At 35.1% G+C, this 17,804-nt stretch overlaps 2 protein-coding genes across 9 annotated transcripts; one reads left to right on the top strand and one right to left on the bottom strand.

The window, feature by feature from the left end:
* The first annotated feature begins 9,384 nt into the window (after positions 1-9,384).
* LOC142532568 (NAC domain-containing protein 83) lies at positions 9,385-10,777 on the top strand. Its single transcript, XM_075638863.1, has 3 exons — positions 9,385-9,803; positions 9,998-10,278; positions 10,369-10,777. Exons 1-3 carry the CDS (start codon positions 9,620-9,622, stop codon positions 10,648-10,650), a joined length of 747 nt encoding a protein of 248 aa, XP_075494978.1. The 5' UTR covers positions 9,385-9,619; the 3' UTR covers positions 10,651-10,777.
* Positions 10,778-11,018: 241 nt separating this feature from the next.
* Positions 11,019-17,173, bottom strand: LOC142532569 (uncharacterized). Of its 8 annotated transcripts, none has more exons than XM_075638867.1 (4): positions 16,949-17,145; positions 16,333-16,423; positions 15,392-15,504; positions 11,019-11,935 (listed from the first exon to the last, which is right to left on the bottom strand). In XM_075638867.1, the coding sequence occupies exons 1-3, from the start codon at positions 17,035-17,037 to the stop codon at positions 15,397-15,399; spliced, it is 288 nt and encodes a 95-aa protein (XP_075494982.1). In that variant the 5' UTR covers positions 17,038-17,145; the 3' UTR covers positions 11,019-11,935; positions 15,392-15,396. The 8 variants fall into 8 exon arrangements, with proteins under 8 accessions (XP_075494982.1, XP_075494980.1, XP_075494986.1 ...); XM_075638865.1 differs by having other exon boundaries at positions 11,019-11,932; XM_075638866.1 differs by lacking the exon at positions 11,019-11,935 and adding an exon at positions 11,958-13,177.
* Positions 17,174-17,804: the final 631 nt, after the last annotated feature.

The raw sequence follows: 17,804 nt of genomic DNA, 5'->3' as shown, positions 1-17,804 counted from the left end.
CAGAAGACCACCAGGTTGGCTTTCAGATTATGTCACTGAAAGCAACATTACATATTGTCTATTATCAGAGGATGGTGAGCCATCAAGTTTCCACAAGGCTACTCAAAGCTCGGATGTATCCTTGTGGATGATAGCAATGCAAGAAGAGTTGGAGGCATTAGACATGAATAAAACTTGGGATCTTGTTACACTACCACGAGGGAGGAAAGCCATCGGCAAAAGATGGGTCTATAAGATCAAGCGAGATGGCAATAACCAAGTGGAGCGGTATCGTGCTAGATTGGTGGTAAAAGGGTATGCTCAGAAAGAAGGCATTGACTTCAATGAGATATTTTCTCCTGTGGTTCGGCTTACAACAGTCAGAGTAGTGTTGGCATTGTGTGCGGTGTTTGACCTACATCTAGAACAGCTAGATGTGAAAACGGAATTTCTTCATAGAGATCTTGAAGAAGAAATATATATGCTCCAGCCAGAAGGTTTTGCGGAAAAAGGCAAAGAGAACTTGGTTTGCAGGTTGAAGAAATCTCTGTACGGTCTCAAACAGGCGCCGAGGTGTTGGTACAAGAGATTTGATTCCTATATCATGAGTCTTGGATACAACAGACTGAGTGCAGACCCTTGTACATATTTCAAGAGGTCTGGTGATAATTATATTATTTTGCTGTTGTATGTGGACGACATGTTGGTAGCAGGCCCCAACAAAGATCAGGTCCAAGGATTGAAGGCACAGTTGGCTAGGGAATTTGATATGAAGGACTTGGGACCAGCAAACAAGATTCTAGGGATGCAAGTTCACCGAGACAGGAGTAACAGAAAGATTTGGCTTTCCCAGAAAAATTATTTGAAGAAAGTCTTGCAACGCTTCAACATGCAAGATAGTAAGCCAATTTCGACCCCTCTTCCTGTTAACTTCAAGTTATCCTCTGATATGTGTCCTAGCAGTGAAGCAGAGAGGATGGAGATGTCTCGAGTACCATATGCATCAGCAGTGGGAAGTTTGATGTTCGCTATGATATGTACAAGACCGGACATTGCTCAAGCAGTGGGAGCAGTTAGTCGGTATATAGCGAATCCTGGACGAGAGCATTGGAGCACTGTTAAGAGGATCCTTAGATACATTAAGGGTACCTCGAATGCTGCATTATGTTATGGAGGATCGGATTTTACACTCAGGGGCTATGTCGATTCAGATTATGCAGGTGATCCTGATAATAGAAAATCTACTACTGGTTATGTGTTTACACTTGCAGGAGAAGCAGTAAGCTGGGTTTCAAAACTGCAGACAGTTGTGGCGTTATCTATAACAGATGCAGAATACATGGCAGCTACTCAATGTTGCAAGGAGGCAATATGGATTAAAAGGTTATTGGAGGAGATCGGGCACAAAAAAGAGAATGTTCCTTTGTTTTGTGACAGTCAGAGTGCCTTGCACATCGCAAGGAATCCAGCCTTTCATTCCAGGACTAAACACATTGGAGTACAATTTCACTTTGTGCGGGAAGTAGTAGAAGAAGGAAGTGTGGATATGCAGAAGATCCATACGAAGGACAACATAGCTGATTTCTGACCAAGCCAGTGAACAATGATAAGTTTGAATGGTGTAGATCCTCAAGTGGCCTAGCAGAGACGTAAGTAGCAGGTAATGGCAAGATTGAAAGGATGTGTGAAGATGTGTTTGATTCTCAATCAAATCTCCAAGTGGGAGAAATGTTGGAAAAGTCAAGAAAGGCAGCACAGGAAAGGAAAACATGTAATAAATGTGTGTTGCCTATTTTGCAGGAAGTTTCGCAGAATTGATGAAATACGCGTTTTTAACGCGTGTTCACACGGTCAGGAGGCTCTATAAATAGAGCTCCCCCCTTCATTCTGAAATCATCCTTTCTTCGAGTTTTTTCTCATCTTATAAGCATTTGAGTGTTTAGTTCTATAATATTTGTGAGGTGTTTTGTTCTCCTGTATTAAGAGAGTGTGTGTTCTCTTTGGAAACACAGTGAGTGAGTTGTACACCACAAAATATTATAGTGAAAATCTTTTCATCTTGCCCGTGGTTTTTACCCTAATAATTTTTAGGGGTTTTCCACGTAAATCTCGGTGTCCATTTTATTCTTTATTTTTGGATTTTATTATCTCAAATTCCGCACGTGGGACCAACAAAATCGCATTTCCAAAAGCATGAGAAACCAAACTAACTTTTCCTTTAATTTCCCTTTGCCTTTTTTGTTTTTCTTCTTTTTCCCATTCAATACACACAAGCAAAGTTGCAAGTTGCAACATCTTTTTCGTACGTGCAGATATCAACTTGGTACGTTTTACGTACAAGTCGTTCATACTAGGAGTATGTCTGAATTGTACATGCGTGCAAGCATATATAATTTGGCATGATACATACTCTACGAATTTTCTTTGTGGAAATTACAAATTCAAAAAGATACTTTTACGTCATAAAACATTAATAGTATATCAGAGCTGATAGCTGAGCAAAGAACAACTCTACATTAAGTTTTGGTTCCATGACTTTCTGACATCAGAAAGAAATGTTTTGCTTCACACGAAGCATGCGTTTGGGTACCGTATATGATGTACAAACTGTACAAGTACTTTGAATTATTTGTTAGGATATAGATATAAAGTTTGTTTGATCTTGATGTAATGTTGGTTTTAGGGGGGCGAAACAGATGTATATATATGTAAGGTTTGACAAAATACGTACGTGTTAAAGTATGTTGGTGATATGAACGAATTCTTTTTGGACCTTATTCTAAAAAATGGATGGAAGTAATATAAACTACCACTCTCATTTTTTATGTAGTTTTTTTGTGTGTGTCATGTTGCATAATTTCGTTGTTATTGTACCAAAAATAACGTATATACTATTATCTATTTGATCAACAAATATTGATTTATTGATAAATGTGTGTGTGTGCGCTATTAAATAAAAAATTAATTGTCATTAAATGATGCTCCAATGAAAATATGAGTCAATATTTCGGATAACCATCTAATGAAGTGGGTGTTGGTTTGAGGGACAAAATACCCAAACTAGAAGATTGGGATGAGCTGGTTACCTGAGACCAACGAATGAATGTTAAAAAGAGACCGAAGGTATGTTCTGGCGTATCTTTTCCGATGCTCATGTCAAATATTGGAAAATACATCTTGAAAAGTGGATGTAAGATGCACACTAGTTGAAAATATAAAACAAACATAGTATTCGTAGAAAATGTGGAATACTATTATTGATAAAACCCGGGAGTCAACACACAAGCAGGATTGGTTTCCCTAAATTGGAGTGACTTCATTGTCCTAAAGAATACTCCAGCCCAAATCCCCGATTCTGAGAGATCCGAGCTTCCATAAGAGAGTCAGAGGATGTATTGACCCATGCCTCCAAATTAGCACATTCTACTTTCAGTAAGATCTTTCGTTGACTTGATACATACATCAAACCTTGACAAACGGTTGATGTTCAACCACTGAACATCGTTCCCTTCCTCAAGCGTTGAGCCACATGGAACATACGACCTCATCCTACAGATCTCGGTTCCTCACTTAGTTTAGGCGATCTCTGATTTCTGACAATGGTTCACAATCGCGGTCACGTAGACCGTCGCAGAGGTCATCGTTCCAATTCTCATGACATTTCTCGGAATGGTCACAGCATGGATATTTTTTAAAAATTAATATAAATTGAAATTTTAAAAAAAAATGTTTATATCATTTATATAGATTATTTGATGAAAACAAGATAGTAAATATATTTTTTAAATTTTATTCACACCTTATTGAATCACAAAGCATATCTTTGTTATATATTGAAATTTTCACAATCTTCCCAAAATTGAAATATACTATTAAGAAAGTTTTGGATTATAATCAATTAAACTTTTGGAAAAAAAAATTAATTGGAAGAAAGAAGATATTGTACCTTATTAAATTTTGTGTCTTTCAACCCAAATATTAACTTTATAATCCCAGAATTCTAGAAAACACCACGGATTAAGAATACTTATATTGACTTATATAAAATTAAAAAATTCAAACAAAACACCAAAAGCTAAAATATTTATCAAATTTCAACAACTTCGAAATTAAAAATACAAAACATAAAGAAATATAATGTATTACTTCAAAAGAAAACACAATATATTCATACCTTATAATTTTGAGTACGTCATAATTTCAGCTACAAAATTGAGTATGGAAGCATTACATGGTGCTTTCAAATCAAATAATAAATTACTTAATATATAGCAATGCAATGTACATTATTTGAAAAGATATATCGCAAATGTAGGTTCAATTGGAGACATTATTTGGAAAGATATTTTGTATCTAGATCGACCAACTCGATCCAGAATAGTGGGTCGAGCTCTTCAACTTGACCGAAGAGTTTGGGTCGAGCTCGACCCACTCTTCAGACTTGGGTCGAGCTCTTAGGCCTTGTGATACCGATACTATACTGATACATATATAATTGCGCAAAATAATCTTTGCCGCAAGTTTGAATTTATCGTCTTAAAAACAGCTAAATTGACCGTTTCACTTAAATCATACTTAATACATTGGGTTGCCAGTGCATGAAGAAAAAGGAACATATCCCTAGCATTCATTCTCAAATTCTTAAACTTCTAATACTCAGTACATATATGAGTAGATCTCATGTGATACGATCTCACGAATCTTTATCTGTGAGTCGTGTCAACCCTGCCGATATTCATAATAAAAAGTAATAATTTTTCATGAATGACCCAAATAAGATATCTGTCACACAAATTTTTACCTACGTATAAAATTTATATATTCCACAAATCAAAAGTAAATTATCACTGTTGGGAATTTCTTCATAAAAGGATGCTTTGGTCAACCGCAGTTATGATTATGACTTCCGAATTTTTATGGTTACTTGCGATTCTTGGTCATTTAGTTTCGTACCGTTTTTAACTTTAGATTTTCATTTTTCTTTTTAAATAAAACTCAATGCTACACATGAATTAATATTCTATCTAATAAAAACATACACATATTAAAAGTTTTAATTGAAATACAAAACTTAGAAAGGAGATTTATAGTCATTGATTTTATTTTTTTTTTTTGGGAATAGATTTAGTTACAATTTTTATATAAAAAAATCACGTATAAAACGTAAATTTATTCATTAAAAATAATCAGATTGAAAGTCATAATAAATTATTGGTTTAATAGTTTATTAAAAACTATGATCGAAACTTTTGCTTGCATTTCATAATTTGTTAGCTCACTTTCGTATAACACCAGGAAACCTTATATTATAAAAATCAATCTCTTCACATTAATCGAGATTCACCAAAAGAAAAAAATAAAGAACTGATTGCGTCTAAATAAATGATTTGAAAATATAATAAAATAAAATTTTCTTCTAATTGTGTGATTATTGTATTATTTTATGTTAATAAAAGCCCAAAAATTAAAGTAAGCTCGTGGGTTGCTTTAATGATATGACTAATTATGCAATTACTTGTCGGAATTGGAGTGAGGATGTCTGCCCCGTTATAGTTTCACTCAGGCTTCCTCCACTCATATAAATCAAAGCTCCCTCATTTGAATTTCACAAACAAATAATACTTAAAAACCACACGTCTCTACGTGTTTTCTTGTTACTTAAAATAATAATCACCATCCCCAATTTTAATACGCAAAAATAATTTGGCCAAAAAACTTGAAAAATAATTCATCTCAATCATCATTAATTTACGTCTGACAAAACCACGGATTTTTCCATCGGTCGAGTTTATGATTTTCTTTTTCATAGACCTCGTTACGTAAAAATGAATAAAGATAATCAGATACAACATTATGGTAATACGATTTTTACACAAAATCGTTACGTTTTGATAATCGATAAACCTTAAATTCAAGAAAAATAAAACAAAATCGCGTTCTTGAAAAATGAAAATTATACAGGAAGGGATGAAGAAAATATTTGGTATATAGTATAGAGAGAGAAAAAAAAGGGGCAATAATTGTAGTGGTTGACGTTTCTCTCTTTTCTTTATCCTCGAAATCCTCTTCCAACATCCACACGCAAACGCCTTTGACTCCAATTTTCAAAAACCTATATTTATTCATATAAAATTATTTCTACAAAAAAAAAATAAATAAAAAAATAGTGAGAAAGTGAGGGAAAAGAGGAACCCACTCACAGCCGCAATATGCATCACCCCACACACAGACACACTAGTATGTTTCTTTTGATTTATTTATAGTAATAATTAATTAATTTTGATTTATTTATAATAATTAATTAATTTTGACTTATTAATATAATTGTATTTCAATAAATTTGTCAAAATAAGGGTGTTTCCCTTCTCTATACGGAACCTAGTCATCTAATTGTCAATCTTTGAGGCTCCGATTCAACCATATCTCAACCGTCCCACGTTGCCCCCATCTTAATTTTTGTCATCCCAAAACTGTCCCCAACAATTTTTTTATTCCACCGTACCCCCCCTCTTTTTTTTTAACTTTATTTATTATTTATTTTACCATATATATGACATGGGATCCAATAACTCGACCCTCCAAATATTTATTATTTTCGTTTGTCGAGTACTTGCAAGACTTTTTCTAGTCTTCAACTACTACCCCGGTTCAAGAATATAATGATAGTGCTAATTTTTGGGGGTGTTTTTTTTTTAAAAAAGAAACAAACATAAGTTTGCTCCAAATATTGGATTATAAGTTGATCAAAATAATATAAACAAAGGCATTCTTGCTCTCCAACAACACGAAAAATTTCATAAATTATGTAAAATGTACATACATGTCAATCTATACATACACACATATATGAACTCATATTTACCTATATTTGTGTATAGATTAACATAATGTGTATTTGTATGCGTATACACGTATTTAATTTGGAGTCTATTGTATTATTCTCATGGTTTTACTTAGTGAGCACAGATATATAATATATGCAGATCTCGAGTCAGAGTCAATATATATATATATATATATATATAGACAAAAACTTGTGTGAGACGGTCTCACGGGTCGTATTTGTGAGACAGATCTCTTATTTGGGTCATCCATGAAGAAGTATTATATTTTTATGCTAAGAGTATTACTTTTATTGTGAATATTGGTATGGTTGACCCGTCTCACAGATAAAAATTTGTGAGACCGTCTCAAAAAAGACCTACTCATATATATATATATATATATATATATATATATATATATATATATATTGTAGAGGAATTAAAATTGGTAAATTTCCAATATAATCGAAGAGATATGAGGAAATCTTGAAATGGGGCAATCACCCTCATTTGTCACTCTCTTGAATCCGACGTGGGTGCCCGTCGTTTTGGAGGCAATGGGGACCCAAAACTTTATTCTCCCCACCCCCCCCCGCCATGTTTAATGACTATTTCGCCACCCCCCCCCCCCCCCCCCCCCCCCCATAATAATGCATTATAATTTCATACATTTTCTTTATTTTAATTCTCATATTTATAGATAAGATAATAAATAATTAGATGAAGGAGTTTAGCAATGGCCTTTTCTTGTGGCGAATCTCCAGCGCATTGTCAACTTCAAGGCCCCCCCTTCTACAAAAGCATCTAAATTAATCTCTTGTTATTATTTTAGAGTCATCATTTGTGATATTATAAAGTTTTATATATATATATTTTATATGTCTGCTTATTTCAAGACTAGCAAAAAAAAAGAAGGTATTATTATGTTCTTTAAATATTTTATAAATTTTTATTTATTAGGGATAATTAAAAAATAATGTCTAACACTTTTGAAAATCATATAAGTTTATATTTAGTATTTTAATAAAATCCTATCTATCTTCGAATAACATAGATTCCCAATGCAATTTAAACTTTTTTCTTGTTTCTAAATATAACATGTTAGTTGCCATTAGTTTTATGGAAGAGGAAAAGTTTGTACGTTGGTTATAGATGCCGTGCACACTACATGCAACACATCCATATCAACCAAATATCTAATTTTTTAAAATTATTTTCTGCTTTGAATAATAATAAAACTTTTTTTTTTTTGGAAGAGAATGAATCTTAATCTAAAAAATAAAATATATGTGGTAAAATAAAGAGAGCCGACCTTATAAAAAAATAATTAATTCTTAGTATCTAATCCCTCCAACACACAAAAGGACAGCAGAATAAATATTCCGATTTCAACAGTCCACGATTATAAGAACCAAATCCCCAAGTACCCATGGTGTAGAATACGTATAATTTTTTGGGAGCAATAATTTTTTTTATGACCATGAAACCCACGGTGATAGCTCTTTTGGTACACATCGAGTAAACCATCGGGCTGTTCGATCTATATTGTAGATTTAGAATTTCACAATATTATAGAGAGATTGAGTTAAAAGCAAAAGAGTCATACTAAAAAAATGATTATACTAAATTTGTGGTACAAATACATTACGTAATTTGAATTGTGTGTTCCCCAAATTGATCCAACGGAGTTTGCCGTGGATGGATGGATATATATATATATCATATAATGTTGTCACATTTCGTGTGGTGCTGTATTAGTTGCAACACGTAACCAGTACCAAGATCAACCAACCATGTCCCAATCTCACGAGCATCCCACCATGATTCAAAGGGCCATTTTTGTACTTTCACGGGGAACCCCATTAAAGGTCCTCGTCAGATCCAGCTAAAATAACAATGACATTCGATGACTTCACCCTCACGAACCCGCAACTCACCCGCTTCTTTGGGGGTCCTAGTTTTCTTGCCTATACTTTCACTGCAAATTCATTTTCTAATCAGACTAAGTTTTGGTCCAAATGGGTGCGTGACTGATATATTACTCAAGATTAGAGAAATTTATATATGTCTTTTTCACGAATATCAGGAAATCATCTTGAATTCTTTGATGTAGCCTGAAATGCTAAGAACACAGGGGAAGATATTATGGTTCGCTAATTGAGTGAGCGACAATGAAAAACTAATTAGCATATAGAAAAAAGAAGAAGTAAACAGAGTAGGGAAACAGACAGAGATCACATAGTTGCAATAACCTAGGAGAAGAAAACGTTGAGGATTGGTTTTTTAACAGCTACGTTTATTCCCATAAAACATGGTTGGATAATTGTGCCAAGAATTTGACGTTTTCGTAGAGAAAACAAGCCATGTTACTATGTTCTTTAACTTTTGCTGAAGAAATGCGTCAAAGCAAAGGAGATTTTGAGTTGCCAAATTCGAGCTAAATCACTATTTTCAATATTAGCAAAAAGTAATTATAAATAATAAATATATATAATAATTCAAATGGTAGGGAGATTGTGTATAGCTCACGCCACATAGGTTCTTCAAATATTTTATTCCTTTTATCTCTGTTAAAAGCCCCTTCTCCCTCAACATCCCCGTTACTATAAAGAAGCCTCACTTTCCCTCTCATATTACCCACACCCAACAATACATCTTTCTCCCTTTCCCCCTTGTTGTTCTTGTGCTCGTTTCTTGTTCTATATTATATTTCTCCTCTTCGATGGGCTGTGAGGAAAGTGCCTGATATCAAGTTTTTGGTCGTATTTTTCTGCTCCGGGATTGGAAAATTCTCTGCTATTTGATTGCATAAACATATGGATCATAAGCTCAACTTTGTGAAAAATGGTGTGCTGAGATTGCCACCTGGTTTTAGATTTCACCCCACTGACGAAGAGCTTGTAGTACAATACCTGAAGCGCAAGGTGCTGTCCTATCCTTTACCTGCTTCAATTATCCCTGAAGTTGAAGTCTGCAAGTCTGATCCTTGGGATTTGCCAGGTTGGTTCCTTGAGTGCTTTAAGATACTTCTTTTATTCAAAACATGCCCAGTCTCAAAATCAGCATACTACAGTACACTTCCATGTTTGTGGAAAATTCAATGGAATGATTTGAATTTTTTTGGATTGGGTGATAGCAAATGTGAAGCAAATAACAAAGTTCGTGCTAATGGCATTGAGTTTATGTATGTATAGGTGGCTCTGAGCAAGAGAGGTACTTTTTCAGCACCATAGAGGTCAAGTATCCAAATGGGAATCGGTCGAACAGGGCCACGAGTTCAGGGTACTGGAAGGCAACAGGTTTAGACAAACAAATCGTGAGTTCCAGAAGCGGCCATCAGCCTGTTGGAATGAAAAAAACTCTGGTTTTCTACAGAGGGAAGCCTCCAAAGGGAAGCAGAACTGATTGGATCATGCATGAATATCGCCTTATCAACGCACATAGCTCCGATCCACAAACCAAACTTTCAGCACAGGTGAAAAATGAACCAAACCCTTCAGTTCATATCAACCAACTGCTGTAAATGAATCAAATTTCATTGGTGTTTTGTCAATACTTCCTGCAGGAAAATTGGGTTCTCTGCAGAATATTTTTGAAGAGGAGGAACAACAAGAACGAGGGTGATGTTACGCCGCAGCAAAATGTGGCCGCCCCTTCGGGGCCGGTTTTCTTTGATTTTATGGCTAGGGAGAGGGCTGATTTGAACCTATTCCCGGCTTCATCGTCCTCCGGTTCAAGTGGGATCACGGAGATCTCGAAAAACCATGAGACGGATGATCATGAAGAAAGCAGTAGCTGCAATACTCTGGCCAACACTTCAAGAAGGAAGCCATGCCTTCAAAAATAAACATATAACTAGCTACCAGAGATCTTTCTAATTAGCTTTCAGGGACTCCTTTTAATCAACAACCTGTTTAAATATGTATGTAGATCTGGGTAATGGGCAATGCAGAAAACAAACATGTTGAATCCAATGTTTCCATGTTTTCAAGTAATCTTAATCAAGAAGCAACAGAAGATCAGTTATACACTCAATCGCTAAATTTCGGAGTTGATCTTCTGATTGGGGTAATTAACTACTTGTACTCGAGTCCAGTGTCTTTTCACCATGCAAAAGAATTTTTTTCCCTGGCAAATTAGCTCGTGCTACGTTCTTTAACAGCACAACCAGTTCCAAGAAAGTTCAGTAAAAGAAGAAAGAAAAAGAGGCAGCATGTGCAAACACAGACTAATCTTTAGTTAAAAGAGAATCCCTTTTCCCAAAACACAAGAATAAGAACATAATCTTTGCAAACTCATATCGCATGGGGTTCCTTGGCCTTATTGCAACCTAAAAAGAGTTCATTTTTAGGTATCAAGTTCCCCATGGGTCACCCATGTTTTTATTGAATCTTACAACACCCAAAATATACCATAAATTTCATTGATGTTACATATTTGAAAAGAAGTTTGAAATGAAATATTCGGCACATATTTATTACAACTCGTAACATTGTTGCTACAATTAACAAAGATTACACATTAAATTTTTGAAAAGCCAAGGACACATTACATCCAAATTACATGAAGTTTGAGGAGTTTTCTTTGTTTCTAGTATAAAACAAAATACTTCTAACAAATCACACAAGCCAATGAATGATCATCGGCAAATCTATTCTTAATGGCCAAGTAATTTTATCGATTTCTTAATCTTGCAAGCTAAAATTTTGTTTCCCGGCAAGTTATGCTATTCATACAACTTGATGATATGATTGAGCAAGGCGACCAAGAATTTCAATCCCTAGGGCCTAGTATTGAAGAAATCCATGCAAGATTCCTTTCATTTGACAGATAAAAGAAAGGTAGACCTCCACACAAAAAATATATTCATATTTATAATGAAATGACATATATTAAGCAAAATGATACTCCCACAATCTCCCAACTACTATATATATTTATGACTCTGACTTAAACTATTCTTAATACAGAATTAGACCTGATCATAATTACATCTAATCTCGCACTTAGCAACTTCTAAATCTCTCAAAAACAATTTTGAAAGGTCTTCTCCGATGTGAAGTACACGCGTCCTACATGCAACGGGTTGTCTCATCCCAACAGTAGTTGACTCCCATCTAGCACGCCTCCTACTTGTAATACACAAATAATTTAAATCCAAAAATGTAAAAATACTAAACAATAAAAAGTTAAAAAAAAAAAAAAAGTCATCGATAAAACATCTAATATTCCTTAGGTACATAGTATGTTGCTATCCAGCAGGTTGTTGCTGATTTCACGATGTTTAGAGCTAACATGATTGATGATATCATATTAAAGAAAAATTAGAGACAAGGTTTACAAATACTAGCAGACTTAAATTGACAAGTGGGGTGATTGGCAACTCATGCACGGCATGCTGTCTAGTTTAGAGTTTCATCGTATAACGGGTCGATTCAAGAGAAGAAATCAGAGTTTTTATTCTTCTATCAATCAAAAAATAATATAAAATTATAGACTATTTACGATTTGATATCAAAATCTCAAATTTTTTTTTAAAAAAAATCTTTCCATCGAAAATATATTGATTCACCTTCTTGCTCATGTATTATGGTTAATAAAATTTGACATGCCATCACGATAGGAGGAAGATTACGTTTAGAAACACATTTGTAGAGACAAAACAATAATAAAAATTGCCGACCGAACTTCCTTGTGACAGTGGCTTAGAATCATGTTAGAGCTGTTGGAGTTCTTCACGTCACCCGTTTATATAAACAAGTATATCACTTTCATGTATGCACATATATAATAATAATTGTGTATAATTTTCTTGCCATGACAAAATTAAATGCGATAGGTGAGAGACGATAAGATGGGATGGATTGCAATTCAAAAACTCTTTATATTTTAGTGTGACATGAATCTTTTTTGTAGATTTCTGGTAGAAAAATCGGAATTGGACTCTTGCTTATGAGGTCCCTAGTGGTAGACCACACACACGACATAATTTTCGAAAGCACTATTTGACCAAGTCAATCGTTAATTCAAGAAACACATGTCAATAGTTAGAGTTGGGCAATTTGGGAATTACAGAAATTAACGAAATTGAGAGTACATAAATTTGCTAATTATACGAGTTGACAAATTCAAAGACCAACCCACTTGTAGTGTGTTTTATTTGTACAAAATTAACTCCAGAGAGGTTGCTTAAAATCTGTGCAACAATGACAATCTCAATTCATTAGCCACATTCAAGTTCAAATAAAATGGTCTCATAAAATACAAATCTACCCGAAGAAAACAATATTAAAGGTGGAGGGTCCCCTCTGTTGTGAACTGGAAGATTGCATACGCAGCCATCTTCTTATACCAACCATGAAATTAGGTTGACCCTACAACACATTTATATATAATTTTATAAATTATAGTTACAACCCGGATTTAGCTTCATATCTTACGATACAATTGGGACGGTTATTTTACAGGAAAAAAATAAAATCGACCGGGGGTTATTTCAGAAAATTTCCCTTTAAATCAGATTTCCCTTTAAATCAATGTCTGTAATGACCCAAATCCTTATTTTGAATGAAATATTCATTAAGAGATTATTAAAGAGTTGTTAATTAAGCATTATTAAGGAAATGATAATTCGGGATCAACCTGTTGAGATCCACCGATTTGAAAATGGACAACTCAATTTACTTCATATTACATTTATCTCGAGAAATCCAACTTGACGAATGAGATTCTAACACGTGGCAGATAAGATTGATTTCAGATCTTCTGAACTAGTTCGGATATAGCTTATAAATAGAAGTTGATTTCATTTGTTTTCTTTCAGCTACTCTCTCTTGAGTTCTAGTCATATATCTTAGGTTTTCTAGTCAGTTTCTAGGGTAGTTTGGTGTCGGAAAGTTTCGGAGCTAGTGTCGATGAGGGGTCGGTGAACTCGATCGAGACATCATCAGTGGGTCGACGATGGACGCGAGTAAATCCTAAAAATTACATAGTGATTTAAGGATCATTATGAAGAACTTTGAGGCATGTTTGATAATTCATTATCTGACTTGATAGTGATTTCGATCGAGACATCATCAGTGGGTCGACGATGGACGCGAGTAAATCCTAAAAATTACATAGTGATTTAAGGATCATTATGAAGAACTTTGAAGCATGTTTGATAATTCATTATCTGACTTGATAGTGATTTCATTATATTGGTATTGTTTATGTTCAGACGAGTAAGCTTTCTGTCAGTTGTTTTAGTGAGTTACGTGATGTACTGACTGATATATCCAAACATAATATTCACAATTATATGCTGCATATTTATCAGTTGCATTATGTATGTTTTACTGCTTTGGCATATTATGTATGACATATCATGTTGAGCATGATATCTTTTGAGATATACCTCGTTTGTTGGGGCCGCTCAACCCTGTTCTGGATTGTGGACGGTTGGACATCGAAAGCTACAATGTCTGACGGGACCCGTGGGATCTGATGATTCTGGACATTGTAGGTCCACGTTTTGATGATGAGTGTGAGAGCTAAAACATGCCTAGAACATATCAGATACCACACACTCAGGCACCTCTAGACTGAGCATGAGATTCTTGACTTGAACCTCGATATCCGAGCATATTGCATTTTCACATGCATCATATCAGTTTGTATACTCGTACATTCTAGTATTGGACGATTGGACGATTGTCGCTCACGTCTTTGTTTTCTCTTGGGCATCCCATTCCACGTGGTAGGTCTTAGGTTGAACGGTTCGGACAGCCAGGGCATTGGCTAAAGCAGTTGAGTTTTCGACGGTGATCCAGTTGAAGTTTTATTTGATTTATCGTATTCTCGTGCACGATTATGTTTTCGATATGTTTGTATTAACGCTTAAGACTGAGGTTATTGGTCTGTTTTCGTTTGGGTTGTAAAATTATTAAGTTAATTTGTTTCCGCTATTTCATTGTTGTTATCAATTTTAAATTTTGTATGCTTATTAGTCTGTTTAACAGTGACTCGGGTAAGGGCACTACAAGTGCTCATGCCCTAATCTTGTACCTAAGAATTTCCAAGTGCCTTAAAATGTATAAAGCTTTAGAATGAACACAAGGTCTTAAGGACACAGAAGAGATGGTTGCATGAAATTTCAGCCTCCCGTGGTTTCCACGTGAATTAGTAATAACTTTGTAATAGCACACAGCGTGGTTATTTCAGAAGATTGAGCTACATCCTTCCTATGAAATTTAGCTACATTGCCCATGGAGATTTGTAATACAGCAAAGCACGCACACAAAGGGCGGCCATGGAAACTATTCAGAGTACCATAACTAATATGATAGAATACGTTGGATGATTTATGGTTTCCATGTTAGATGTAATCCAAACACAAAAAAGCTACTGCATGACTCACAATGATGGATTCAACTGATGCTACAAAGGAAGATTAAGAAGATAGATAGAAAATAATGTATCCATGCAAAGATCGAATTACGCAATTGAGGAGTAAAGAAGGAAGCACAAGAACAGAAAAAAAAATTGCAATATATGTCGTCCATGCCCAAATGTCTGACAGAGGATTTGCGCTTGTTCAGAATTCTTACTCGTTTCAGCTAATTTGTGATTCTTTGGTCCTACATGCTTGCATTTTTCCACCGGCAGCCGGCGACATTTCCGATGGAGGTGGATCAGAACATGCCCTTAAAACAGCCTCATTCTGAGAGGAAAACATGTCATTCAACATATTTAGCATCACAAGACATAACACAACAACACACATAGATATAGAGAAATTAAATTTCATGGCAAACACACCAGAGATTATGTTAGTACTTACATAGCAATTGATATATAAATGATTAGATAATGCTTTGTAAAATAAAACTTGCCCGGACAATCTTAATAGAGCTAAATGAATCAAATGTTTAATACATTCAAGCTGAAACCACGGGCTCAAGTTTTCAACTGTTCCGCACTCCCGTTCACTTTCGATACGTACACCCCAAATTTAAATAAGTTTGAACTCTTCATCATGAGACCACATTCATGATGAATAATAAGTTAACAGAATCACAAAACACTAATGAACACACATTTAACCGGAGTGAAAATGCAAAACTTCTTGTCGTTGAACACTACCATGCAACAGAGACTTTTGTTGGACTCAATAGACACATCTCTGTTGTCTCGCCATCAGCAACAACAGGGCTAAAAAGTCATACGAAGACTCAATTCTTGTCACTCAGATACCATCTGGAATCAAGGATTTGGTTTATTTACCTTAATTTATTGACTGTTGTATGTGATAAATGATGGGCAGTAAAACATAGAAAGACAAATGAAATCAATGATTAGTAATTAAGGAGAAATCATCATTGCTCTCTTTCTTTACAACTCTCATCATTCGTACATAAATACATAATGATGACGGATTAAACCAAAAAAATCTTAAGATTTTCCTGCATGGGTTTCTTTTGAGACAGGCTAGCAAGAAAGGAAGACAGAAATTTCCCAAAGTGGCGATGAAGAGAAAAAACACGGACACCTTTTCACCACGCAGTACTCTAACGTTGCTTATAAAGCCAATGCAAGAGAAAACATGCTTCCGGCCCCCAAATTTACCATTCAATTTTCCACTGCAGGCACCGGCAGCAAAAGGAATAATCAAGAAACCAGAAGAAAATATAAGAACATAAAGGAAACGCACAAAAGGGAAATTGATAATCCTAATTCAGAATCAAATTCCCAGAGTTGAACCAGGAAGTCTTTCATCCTCAAGGACTCCTAGTGAAGGACCCGAATCAAACAAATGGTGGTGCGCACTATATAAATGGCTTACTAACACACACACGCAGTCATTCTTTCTAGTCAGGTAGCAACCAAATCAATCGTAGCCCAAGAAAGTAACTCTTTTATATGGTGCAGATGGAAAGATTAATTTTTCAACCAGGAAAAGCTAAAAAAGAAAAAAATAATAACAACAGGGAAGCGCAGAGTCTAAGTTGAAGACTTTCAACAAGCAGCTGGCATGCAGTCAGACTCGACGCTTAAAATCACAGCCAACCAAAAACAAATCCACTTTCATCCCGGGAGATCCAATACAACGACAACCCTTAAATGTAAAGGGAAATAACACACCGAAAACATGAGTATTGTAGTACCTGCCAAACACGGCGGAGGCGTTTCTTGGCGTTGGCTTTGCGTGTGGAAGTGAGCTTAATTCTCTTCCAAACAAGGCCTCCCGAATCATGTTTCTTCACAATCTCCAGAACTCTTGTTCCCCAGAATGCACCCCATGCCGTCGCCATGATTTCCGCCCCCTCCCGTTCTCCTTTTCTCCCCACACTGACTGAATTTTAGAAAATTTGGGCTCTTAACTGAACTATATACAGATTACAAAAAAAATGGGCTTCAATTATCGTAAGTATAGCCCAAAATCGTGTATAGCCCAAAATTGTGAGTATTTTCAAGTTGCAATATCCGGAAGTGAAAATACTCACGATTTTGGGCTATACACGAGTTTGGGCTATACTTACGATAATTGAAGCCCATTTTATATATATATATGTGTGTGTGTGTGTGTTTTTAAGGTGTGGCGTTGATTCTACCTCGTATATATCCTTCTCTTATCATAGAGCCCACTTTGCCAGTTCTTAACCATTTGTAAATCGTACATATTATCTTTGATCTACATAAGTTTACACGTTATCGGGTGTATATTCATGAAAATAAGAAGTCTATTAGTTGAAAAAATAAATTTTGAAACTTCCCATTTTGTGGAAGTAATTAATCTCCGAATCATTGAAATATTATGCTTAATTTTATCGTGTATATATGATCAAGTGGAGGCTAAATCCACTTTAAGTTTGTATACATCTTTATGCTTATAATTAAATATTTTTTAACCCTGCGCAGTTTTACTGCTTACATCGTGTGTGTCACTCCAATATTATGAAATAATAAAGACAATCGAAATTTAAGGGTGTCCCCGCACAGTCTGCAACTTTGAAAATAAAA

The sequence above is a fragment of the Primulina tabacum genome, chromosome 18 (genome assembly GCF_025594145.1).
Source record: "Primulina tabacum isolate GXHZ01 chromosome 18, ASM2559414v2, whole genome shotgun sequence".
NCBI classification, from domain to species: Eukaryota; Viridiplantae; Streptophyta; class Magnoliopsida; order Lamiales; family Gesneriaceae; genus Primulina; species Primulina tabacum.
The sequence above is the reverse complement of the archived record's forward strand: the minus strand, read 5'-3'. Positions and strand labels throughout refer to the sequence as shown.